The 11,674-nt window shown below is 45.6% G+C and overlaps 1 protein-coding gene across 6 annotated transcripts in view; it reads left to right on the top strand.

Moving 5' to 3' along the window:
• The first annotated feature begins 468 nt into the window (after positions 1-468).
• Positions 469-11,674, top strand: part of Dmbt1 (deleted in malignant brain tumors 1) — a 44,253-nt gene continuing 33,047 nt past the window's right edge. For all 6 annotated transcript variants that reach the window (XM_040752861.1, XM_040752855.1, XM_040752837.1 and 3 more), the window contains exons 1-5: positions 469-544; positions 4,697-4,723; positions 5,534-5,563; positions 8,278-8,589; positions 9,955-9,993. In XM_040752861.1, coding sequence (XP_040608795.1) covers positions 484-544; positions 4,697-4,723; positions 5,534-5,563; positions 8,278-8,589; positions 9,955-9,993 — 469 coding nt within the window. In that variant the 5' untranslated portion in view covers positions 469-483. The remainder of the gene's footprint in view (positions 545-4,696; positions 4,724-5,533; positions 5,564-8,277; positions 8,590-9,954; positions 9,994-11,674) is intronic.

Below are 11,674 nucleotides of genomic sequence, written 5' to 3'. Positions count from 1 at the left end.
TTGTCAGTAAGCAAGGGCATTCTCAGTGCTCCGAGCCTTGGCGGTGCCCACAAAGCCAACGAGGAGGACAGCCTGCCAGTATAAACCACCCCAAACACATGCCTTCCCCTTGGCACCACTTCTCTTATTTGCCCAACAGCCCACATCCTGCTTCCCATAATTTCCTTCAGACTCTCCAAGATGAAAACCAAGGCCATTCTCAAGGACCCATTTGGGAATCTTTGATGCTCACCTAGAAGGAAGTTTTATCACTGAAGTCAGGCTTCTGCATTGGGCAATAGCCAGATTGTTCATACCACAATCAATCAAACACACCTAACCTTGTTCCCATGGATTAACCAGGCAGTTAACGAAGTTCCTCACTTCCTTCATATCGATTTATAGCAGCAATAGAAATATACCACCCAGGAGGGCACGCCTCCTTCCACCTAGGAGCTTATAAATATCAAGGAATTTCTACTCAAATTTAGAGGAAGCTGCACGATGGGGATCTCCACGGTCATCTTCGAAATATGTCTTTTATGGGGTTCAATTCTTTGTACAGGTATTCTATCTCATTACTTATATTCATGCAAACCTAGGTCCTGGCGGGTTGGATGAGTCTGTCCATGGCTGTGTGACTGTCCATCTCAAGGAGGTTATTTGCTAATAAGTATAAATTCTTGCAAGTATGTAGCAGTGCTCTCAGAGGTACAAATGGTGACAGTGAGAAAAAGCCGCTGCTCTGTTGATGTTTTCAGGGAGTCACTCAATGAAGGGAATGACTGCCTCTGCTTACAAGTCCCCAGGCTCTGGAAAGGCTTTTGGCGTTAGAAGGAGGCCTTAGCCCTTGCTAAATACACAGGCAGTGTGCTGTGAAAACGGACAGAGACGGTCCTCTGACAACGTTCTGCACGTGCCTTCTCTCTTGCATGTCTGGCTCTGTGATCAATATTTGTCAAGCAATGCTTGGTCAAGTGACTGACAGGATGGTGTCACTGTGTTAGTCACTTACATGCACTCAGTCACTCCAGCACTGCTTCATGTTTTCAGAGTGTCAAATTAGGAGCAAGGAAGACTTAACTGGCCAGTCCTTGGCATGGTTGTGTTACTGTCATCTCACAGAGGACAAGCCTGTCTACTCTCTCTCTCTCTCTCTCTCTCTCTCTCTCCCTCCCTCCCTCCCCCACTCTCTGTCTGCTCTCTGTCTGTTTGTCTTCTGTCTGTCTGTCTGTGCCCATCTCTCTTTTCTGTCTCTCTCTCCTCCCCTACCTTCCCCATTCCTGGTTATCTTATCTCTTCATGTCCTCATAGTCCTTCCTTCCTTTCTTCCTTCCTTCCTTCCTTCCTTCCTTCCTTCCTTCCTTCCCTCCTTTGTCTCCATTCTTGTAGCTTCCCTTGTTCTCCTTCCCTTCCTTCCTTTATTTCTTCTTCACATACCCTCCCCCTTTCCCCCCTCCTTTGATGTCACTTTCGGCTAGATTTCATGTTTTTGCTAGATAGCCAGATGAATTCCATAGCGATCAGTCTCTCCAGGCTGGGTGAGGGTCTGCTGAAGATAAAGACTCATTTGGGGTAACTTTCATGATAGCATCATCCGAAGACTAAATCCTCAGGCTTGCACCACTGACCAAGGGCTTCTAGACCGAGACAGCCTAGGACTTGACAGGCTGTCTTCTTGGAGAGTGTGAAATGGGAGGCAGAGACAGCTTTCAGGGTGACAGAGTGACTCTGTCCCTGCCCAGTGACCTGGAATCACTACAGACCTGGAGAACAGAAAAGTAATGTCCTTGTTCTAGCCACAAAGAAACAAAGGCAGTAACAGTATGAGGCTGGGGATTTTGGCCCTTTAACGTGATGCTACATGTATGCTTATGTACAGCCATTCATATGTGCATGCATGCATGCATGTTCATGCAAGCTTGTGGCTTCAACATACAGAGCGGAGCTGACCCTCTTCCACATGAGCTTCTCTAACTCAAGCCTGGTAACATCCCAAAGTTAGGAATCATCATCTGGGGGACACTAAGGCTTAGGAGTTCAGCTATCTGGCAGCTGAGTCAGACGTTGAGCCTGGAGTAGAACCTGGTGTGTTGGCATCTCAGTAGCAGCTATGGTGGGTGAAGCCATGGCCTCCCCAGGCAGGGAGCAGAGGGGGCTGAATCTGCTGCATGGGTGATCTCAGTGCTGTCTTTGTACAAAGTCGGGTGCACAGCTCACGCTGTGGCACCTCTGCCGCTCAGTGGCACAGCCAAGAACACCTGTGGGACAGCTGTGGTGCCACAGCCTAACTGCTGCACTGACCTCAGTTTACTCATTTGCAAATGGGGCAATGTTCTTTGTTATACAAAGGCATATCAAGGAGTAAGGTCACCCAGGAAGGGCTATCAGGTGGAATAAGCCTCAGTATGGTCTGTGTCCTATTCTAGGCATTTCCCTAATGTTGTGTATTAATGTGACTTCTTTAGGGTAGTATGGATCTCGGAATATCTCCCAGAAGAGGAGATTTGGCAATAATCCAAATAAGACTCAGCCAGGAGTCAGAAGGAGGGCACTGCACTGGGTTGTCAGTTGTGACAAATGCACCGTGAGATGCAGCTGCTATAGTTGGGCAGGGGGAGAGAGTAAGTGACCTATGGGAACTCGGTGGGATTGTTCCTGTGTTCTTTTAAACCTAAAATTAGCTAAAACAAAACAAAAACAAACATTCAAACAAAACACCTTTTAAATTCCACCTCCTTTGTTCCCATTTCTGCACAGTCATGTTTTTATGGAACGAGGGAGCTGCTTATGAATGCATTCCTGGCAGATTCCTCATTTGTACTTAGCCTACCTCCTTGGAAAGGCAGGGGAAATGTGAACGAGGCCTTCCAGGCACCGAGAGTGGTCTGATTGGGGAGGCTTCTCTGAGTTGCTGACATTAGGGCCCTGGGATGTTACAGCTATCCCTTTTCAATGTCATCATCGCTGAATGAACACACCACTGGGCATATAGAACCCCACTGCTGAATGCTGTTAAACTTGGGGGGCCTGAGGCTTCACCATGATACTGACTCCAGCTGCAGGCTGGCACCTCATGGTCCCACACTGTCTCCTGTATCTTTGTGTCTCTGCCACTGCAGGCTGACATCTGTTTGTATTTCAGCTCCTCCATGTTCTTGCTGTTTTCTACATTGCTTGTTTCACTGAGACATGTCTGTCTGCATGACCCTGGCTGCTGGCCTTCAAGTACTAATTCCTTAGCCTCAGCCCCACAAGTGCGGGGATACCTCCTGGTTTTATTTATTGTCCTTACCATAAAGGGTTCTGCAGTTCACTCACTGTACAAAGCCATGCTTGCTACCGTCCACACCCCAACAGCGCCACCTGTAGGTACAGTCAGTGCTCTGGTCTCCAGAGCCAGTCTATTTTGCCCTCTCCTTTACCAGCTTGTTGTAACTGCTCTTTCTAAAGACCAGGACATTGTCCCTCTAGAAGACCTTTCCTGATTTATACTCAATATACTTAGAAACACACACACACACACACACACACACATGACACATACATACACACACAGAGAGAGATAAAACCATACATACATAGATACTTGCATGGACAGAAACATACAGAGAAATACAGACACAGAAACACATAGCCATATATTCTCACATGCAAACAAGTATATCATAGACAGATATGACACAGAGACAAATTGTTGCACATCACACACACACACACTTACACACACACGACACACTGACAAATACAATTCTAGACAGACACATAGAGACAGATATGGACATTACACACTGTCACACACATACACTGTATGTCATCCAGTGACTATTCATATTCTTCAACCACATCTCTACATCACTTGTCCCCCGTACAAGACTGTCTGCTGATGTCTTCAGGGGCTTAACTATGCTGGAAGTCTCTGGAGGGTAGGGAACACACCTCACTCATTTAATGCCAAGTTTGGCACATGTACCAAGAGCCTAACAGGGTGCCTAGCTCACAAGGATGTATTTCAACAAGCAGGTCAGAGGATGCAACTATGAGCAGTCCCACCTCATACCTCCTGCCAGACCTGAGCAAACCTGCTGTTACCATAATAAATGCATACACATACAGACATATACACATATGCTAGCCCAGGAACAATATTAGCTACATTCTGAGCAGTTATCTTTTGATCTCCATAGGAGGATGGCTCTAAGAACTCCCTTGTTCTCATACCCACCCCTCATCCTCAAGTCTTTATATAAACTGGTGTGTGACATACACATGTCCTCCTGCATCCTTCAGTCATCCCCAGACATAGCACCTGATAGAATATCAAGGCTGTGTTAGTCATTGCTGTGTCGCATTGCTCCTAGGAGGAGGACAAGAATGGACGTCTCTGTATGCTTAGTACAGACACCCGTGTTTCTTTCTCACTGCCTGTGGGAAAAATCTGTAAAGGAATCCATTGATACAAAGTGCTGATTGGAATCTACTAAGACTGTTTGCTCTTTTGACCAAGGAAAATGGAACCTCAATGTTAGATGTTTGGCTTTGGGGAAGCCCATACAGCAGAGATGTAAAAGCTTTCTGTTCAGGGGTTGGTGAACTTGACCTCGGGTGTTCCTGGTTGATCAATGTGTAAGAATTGGTGCTATTGCTTCCCAGGTAGGTTTTTCCAGGATCCCTGTGGGTGAAACACACATCTGAATTTGTTTTTATTCCCTTACAGTTTCTCCCTCAAGGTATGCCACATCTGGTAAGTACTTTGAAAAGATGGGCTTGTATCAGTTTAGAGTTTCCCTCTGTGCCATAATAATCACTGCCTCACTAAATGGTAGTGAATGATATGAGGTTTCATTAAATATTCTGGGTCCCATCTAGACTTGTAATGACAACAGAAACTTCTGCCAGCTAGGACATAAAGAGTCATGTGGTAATACAGTCACAGTCTCAATCTGATGTTGCCCTTGCCTCAAATTTCAGTGTTTGTCACAATCTAATAGAATATATGAGAGCAGGTCTCGGGATTCATGTCCTTCCCTCTAGAGAATCTGACTTGGAGACCCAGAGTAGCTTTGGGATATGTGCTTTGGAAGATGATATGAAAGGATAACCTCCTTCCTCCATACTTTGGGAAAACTGCTTGGCCCAAGACTAATAAGACTTGAGTATTAGCAAGGTTGTAAGGCCATTAGTTTGCTAAGACTTCAAAACAACAAGAAAGTAGGCACATATTTTGCTTGATTATCTATTTATTTACTTTTAAGGCCCATGTAGCCTAGGTCCAGAGTTCTGGGATTCCAGGAGTGTGCAACCATGCCCAATTCTTCTTTATCATATCTGAAATGATGCATACTTTATCTCCAACCCACTTTCTTTTATATCTTTTTACAAAACACCATTTTGATCAAGACCTTGGGCAGTGCACATAGCCAAGACTGAACCACAAATCCCCCACCCCCTCTGCCCAGCAGGAATGGACAGTGCAGTTGAGGCTAATTTTGTAACCAGTAGACTATTCCTAAACAGTGGATCCTTTTCTAAACTGAGTTTTATCTTTCTTAAGGTTGGCCGAATCTAGACCCAACATTTAATGGTAAGTCCTTCTCCTTTGCCCTTAGTCTCTGACTTCAGGCTACTCATTGGGTTGGGGGTCTAGTTTGCTTTCTGTTGCTGTGATAAAACACTGACCATAAGCAACTTGGAGGAGGAAGCATTTATTTGGCTTACAGGTTTTAGTCCATCGTCCAGTGAAACTAGGGCAGGATCACGAGGCAGGAACCTGGAAGAAAGAACTGATGCAGAGGCCATGGAGAAACCCTGCTTACTGGCTTTCTGGTTCATGCTTAGCTAGCATTTTTTATACAGCACGGCTCACATGCCCAGGGCAGTGGGCTGGCAGTCCCCCTCAATTATCTGCCAAGACAATTTCCCACAGACATGGCCATAAGCAAATGTGACTTAGACAAACCCAGCACTTGAGACTCTTTCAAATGACTCAGTTGTGCTAAGTTGACAGTGGAGCTAACTCACAAGATGGCCAACCCTGCTGCTGCTGTCTGATGGGATCCAACTGCAACTTTGGGCACAGAATTCAGGGATGGAGTCAAGATGAGAGACAGGTGTGAAGCAGCTGGGCATACTCCACCAATCCCTGTCCTTCCCTTTCCTTCCTTTTCCTGCTCCTCAGTCACTTGATGGGTGAAATTGGCTTTAGCCTAGTATCAGAAAAGCTAGTTGGAAAAAATCACTGTTTCTTCCTTTGTATAATGATAGCCATTCTTGCAAAGGTAAATACCACCAGAAGCCAGATAACTTGTTTTGTACTCCAACCCAAATCATTTTCATGTATGAAAGAACTCAACAAAATTTAAAGTAGAGGCTGGAGAGATGACCAGTCATTAAGAGCACACACTGTTCTTGTAGAAGACCCAGGTTGTGCCCTCCTTCTCCTCTTCCTCCTTCTTCTCTTCCTCCTCCTCCTCTTCCTCCTCCTCCTCTTCCTCTTCTTCTTCCTCTTCCTCCTCCTCCTCCTCTTCTTCTTCTCCTCCTCCTCCTCTTCCTCCTCCTCCTCCTCTTCCTCCTCCTCCTTCTTTTTCTTGAGACGGAGTTTCTCTGTGTAGCTCTGGCTGTCCTGAAACTTGCTCTGTAGACCAGGCTGACTTTAAACTCACAGAGACCCCCTAGCTCTGTCTGCAGAGTGCTGGGATTAAAGGCTTCCACCACCACTGCCCAGAATAGTTTTAAGCACCCAGATTTTGCAGTTTATAACCATCTACAACTCCAACCCGAGAGGCTCTGACACCCTTTTCTGGCCTCTATGGGTACCTGTACTGATGTGCACACAGACACATACCCATGCACATAATTAAATATAAAACAAATCTTTCAACAATTAAAATATCTCACATAATCCATGCTCAGATAATACAGATAATATGGGCTATTATCATGAAATCTTCCCAACGTTTTGAAGTAAGTATCATTAATCCCATTTCGTAAATGGGAAAAAAAGACATACTAAGATAATTTGTCAATACTCGCATGTCTACAATTCTGTGGCTGAAAATGGGAAGGCAGAATTAGAACCCAGGACAGACTACATCAGACCATTTTCCCCCCAATTAGGTGTGTACATTGCTGTCCTAAGGACTCACCTCTGTTCCTTGGTTGGTCCTTGAATTTCATCCTGACAAAGTATATATATATTTTAGTTACTTCCATGCTCAAAGTGCTTTAGCATTTGCCAAGAATGATGACATACACCTTTAATCCCAGCACTCTGAAGACAGAACCAGGTAGTTTCCTGCAAGTTCAAGTTAAATATTGTTTACATAAGGAATTCTAGTTCAGTCAGAGCTACATGGTGAGAACCCCAGCTCTCTCTCTCTCTCTCTCTCTCTCTCTCTCTCTCTCTCTCTCTCTCTGTCTGTCTGTCTGTCTCTCTGTGTGTGTGTGTGTGATAGAGAGAGAGAGAGAGAGAGAGAGAGAGAGAGAGAGAGAGAGAGAGAGAGAGAGAGAGAGAGAGAGAGAGAGAGAGAGAGAGAGTATCTCACTATGTATCCCTGGCTGAACTGGAACTCCTTATGTAGACAATACTAAACTTCAGCCAGCAGAAATCTACCTGGTCCTGCCACCCAAGTGCTGGGATTAAAGGTGTATGCCATCATTCCTGGCAAATGCTGAAGCACTTTGGGCATGGAAGTAACTAAAATATGCATGTACTTTGTGAGGATGAAATTCAAGGACCAATCAGGGAACAGAGGTGAGCCCTTAAGATAGCAATGGGCTTGAAGCATGCCTTCAGACAGTCTGGCTGGGGCACTGATCAGCAAGCATTAGATAAGACCTGGGCAGAGGCAGAGTTGGATGGAGAGGTCCCAGAGCAGGGTGGGGTCAGGAGGATAGTGGTGAGAGCTGGGTGGAGAGGTGGAAAGAGAGCGGCATGTAACTTGATGTTCACATTCCCAGCACACTGGCACAGGGTGGCATCATGGATCACAATGGAGGATGAAGACTGAATTTAGAGTTATAGACATGGATATCCTGGAAGCTGATGGAATGTGGGTCTAGAGTTCTGCACTTGGACTGTTGGGGTTAAATTAGGCTTAAAGTGGTGACTTTAAGGGTCCCTTGTCTGGGAAGTTTTCAGAGAATGTGGGGTACAACAGAGTGGGGAGACTATGAAGAAGGTACTATTTAGGGCCCAGGGCAGGAATGGCAAGTAATATGGCGCTGGAAGTCAGAACACCGTTGTGCCGGTGCAGGGCACAGCATGCCAAGAGAGTAGTTCCCGCTGTGTCAATGCAGGTTTACCTCTGAGGCTTGTGAATGGCGATCACCGGTGTCAGGGCCGGGTGGAGGTCCTGTACCAAGGCTACTGGGGCACCGTGTGTGATGACAGCTGGGATACCCAGGATGCAGATGTCGTCTGTCGGCAGCTCGGCTGTGGCCATTCTGTGTCAGCACCTGGAGGGGCCCGCTTTGGTCAGGGCTCAGGGGACATTCTCATGGGAGCTGTGTACTGCTCAGGGCAGGAACCCTACCTGTCCAGCTGTCAGCATGATGGGTGGTACAACCATGACTGTGGCCACAGGGAAGACGCTGGAGTCGTGTGTTCAGGTAGCGCCGCGCTTGCTTCTAGCCATTGCATGCACACGCTTAGGCAACACCATGCTTCTGTGTGTGCGTGTGCATGTGTGCTTGTATGTGCACAGCACGTGGCTGCTTACTTGCTTTGCTGTGTGTCATGCCTTAATTGACGTCATGCCTTAATTAGAGGCTGCATATACCAGTCTCTCTTCATAGATGAAGACACTGAGGCTCAGAGTGTCACAGGCTGGGAAGTGGTGTAGACAGGCTTTATCTCATCAGAGCTCTCTGATTCCACCACTCTGATGGGTGGCATCAAGATCATCCTTGACCTAAAGGGCAGTTTCTCTTTCTTTAAAGGCAGTAGCTCATGAGGCAACTGCTGGTCCTTTACCTAAATGTCCAAACCAAATTCAAAGCAAAGAGTAGCCAATATGTTCTCTTTATTGGGTATTAAATTACAATAAAGAAACACACTAACAGGGGGATGACAAATTCTCCCTGAACCAACCAAACAAATCCCAAGACATGATATCTCATTTTTTTTCAAGACAGGGTTTCTCTGTATTGTTTTGGAGCCTGTCCTGGAACTCGCTTGGTAGACCAGGCTGGTCTCGAACTCACAGAGATCCACCTGCCTCTGCCTCCTGAGTGCTGGGATTAAAGGTGTGCGCCACCACCGCCCGGCTTCCAAGACGTGATATCTCATTGATTATATGATGCTGGTAACAATTAAAATACCAAGGCATCCTTTAAATCTACAAAGAAACCACCCAGTAAATCAGTCCACTGTGTATCCCCAAGAGGATTTGCTAGTTTGGCAATCGATAGGCAGTGGTTTTGTGACCACCGGGACTGTGCACACATCACAACAAGCATTGTGTGACTATGGTGATCCAAACCCCACCTGAGAATTGTGCCTGAGGTAGTGTGTTCCTTCAAGTGGCCATTTTGTAAGCAGGCTTATTCTGCCATTCTGGAATAATATCTGGAAGTCCCCTCTTTTTCTGGTTGGGGCCACCTTCTCGGGAATATTTTAGTGATGGCAATGTTTATAATGAGAGGTTGTGTTTGAACTACAGAAACAGCCAAATGCCTTTTGAATTCAAATGTCATCTGACTGTTTCCTATCTTGTGCCTTCATTGGGGCTGTGAGTGAACTGGCTGGTAGTTGGAATTGAGTAGAAGCAGAGGAGATGAATCAGGGTAAGGGACAAAAAAATGCTCCTGGTGACATCTCAGTGTCAAAGTAACAAAAGGCCAGTATCAGATTCTACAAGGAAAAGTCACATAATTTTAGTGATGGAAGGCTTTAGCATCTGAGATGCCAGCTCCAGCTTTTGAGATTCCAATGAGGACCAACATCCAATGACTTCTTCCTTTCTCATTTTGCAGATGTTATCTATGAAGAAACTACGACAGTACCCACAGAAGGTAACATGTATTATGTGGTAATTTTGTGACGTTATTATCCCCAGAACCCAAGACTCACCTCTGATCCAGGAGATGGGCAGAAAGCAGAGTATGTGGGTCCCAAGTTCCAGGGGAAATTTATCAATAAGACTTCAAGCCTGCATGGGCATATATGCCTTGGACTATGTCCCTGAGATGTCAGTGGGGATCATCCTGAAGAGGTATCTCCAAAAGGTCCAAGGTGGTCTTGTTGCTAGGAGTTTGTTGACTATTCTCAGAGCTAAATGGTTCCCATGTTTCACACTGCTCCTTGGGCAGCCTAGGCAGCTGACTGTGGATTTGGTTCCTGGAGAGGAAGACACAGTCTGCTTAACCAGCACCTTTGTCATTTCCTTCCCTCTGAGGTTATAGAAAGCTCCCATGGAAGCCCTGATTCTCCACCCTGGACAAAACAGATCTTGTCCTTCCTCTTTGAGTTCCCCAGTGAGAGATGTTGGCAGCACATCAGAACAGTTGAGACTCTATAGGGAAATCACTTCCTTTTCTCCATGGAATTCTTTGATCCTAGGTCATGAGCAAGAGCAATCTCCACACCAAGGCATCTGGCCAGCCCAGAATTTCTTGGGATTCTAAATGGCCCGTAGGCCAGGCATTTCTCTTCCTTAAGCACGTGGGCATCACAAGAATGAGACTGGCTTTATTCTCACTTAGCCATATTCTACCTCTTATTATTTTCTAACAACTATACAGGGAAAATCCATCTTCTTCTCTGTGTTGGTAGCCTTACAGGACACTCTTAGATGGCAGAAACTTCTTGAGGCTTGATAGGCAGTATGGTGCATCTGTATCAGCCAGATTGAAGGCAAAAGAAGGCTGGGCAAGACTTTGACACAGTCCTGCAGGAGAGCACTTTCCTAGAGCTGCTTGTATCAGGACCTATTGTGTGGGAAGAGGTCAACTTCCTTCATACCCAGATCACTCAGATAGAAGCTGGGTATTTGGTAGCAGTGGGTTCATCCCCAGATATCTCCATTCTAAGCTACAGGACCATGACACCCTTTGAAGGTGGGCTGAGCAAGAGCCAGAGAACATTTTGAACAATTTGCACATATTTAAAGCATTTCCACTCAAGTAAAAAAAGAGTTTGACCTAGGCATTGTCATACACACACACACACACACACACACACACACATACACACACACACACACAATTCTAGTACTCAGGAGGCTGAGTTAGAAGGATGTTGAGTTTCAGTGTAGCCTAGGGTATATACAGAGATGTTGAATTTAAAAAAGATATTCACATACAAAACAAGGCAAACAGGTGTACTAGCCCTCTGCTAGTGAATATCATATTGGGTTTATCGGTCAATGCAATTGGATAAGAATAATGTATTAGTTTTTTAAGTATGGGAAACACTTTTGTACTTATTTCCGAGAATTCACCAGAAGCCAAATATAGGCATGAGAGTTAGGGTCTGTAGCTTAACAGCATTTCAACAAAAATGCCTTTTAGAATGGGAGAACTCAGGACCATAGAGATTTCATTTTTGGTTTATTTTTTCCATTTTTTAATATTTAAATTAGAAACAAACTTCTTTTACATGTCAATCCCAGTTCCCTCTCCCTCCTCTCCTCCCTTGCCCCCCACTGACCCCCTATCCCATCCCCTTTCTGCTCCCCATGGGGGATCTTCAAAG

Source organism: Mesocricetus auratus, unplaced genomic scaffold, assembly GCF_017639785.1.
Source record: "Mesocricetus auratus isolate SY011 unplaced genomic scaffold, BCM_Maur_2.0 Super-Scaffold_4256, whole genome shotgun sequence".
Lineage (NCBI taxonomy): Eukaryota > Metazoa > Chordata > Mammalia > Rodentia > Cricetidae > Mesocricetus > Mesocricetus auratus.
Note: the sequence above shows the minus strand (reverse complement) of the source record. Positions and strands in the feature narration are given on the sequence as shown.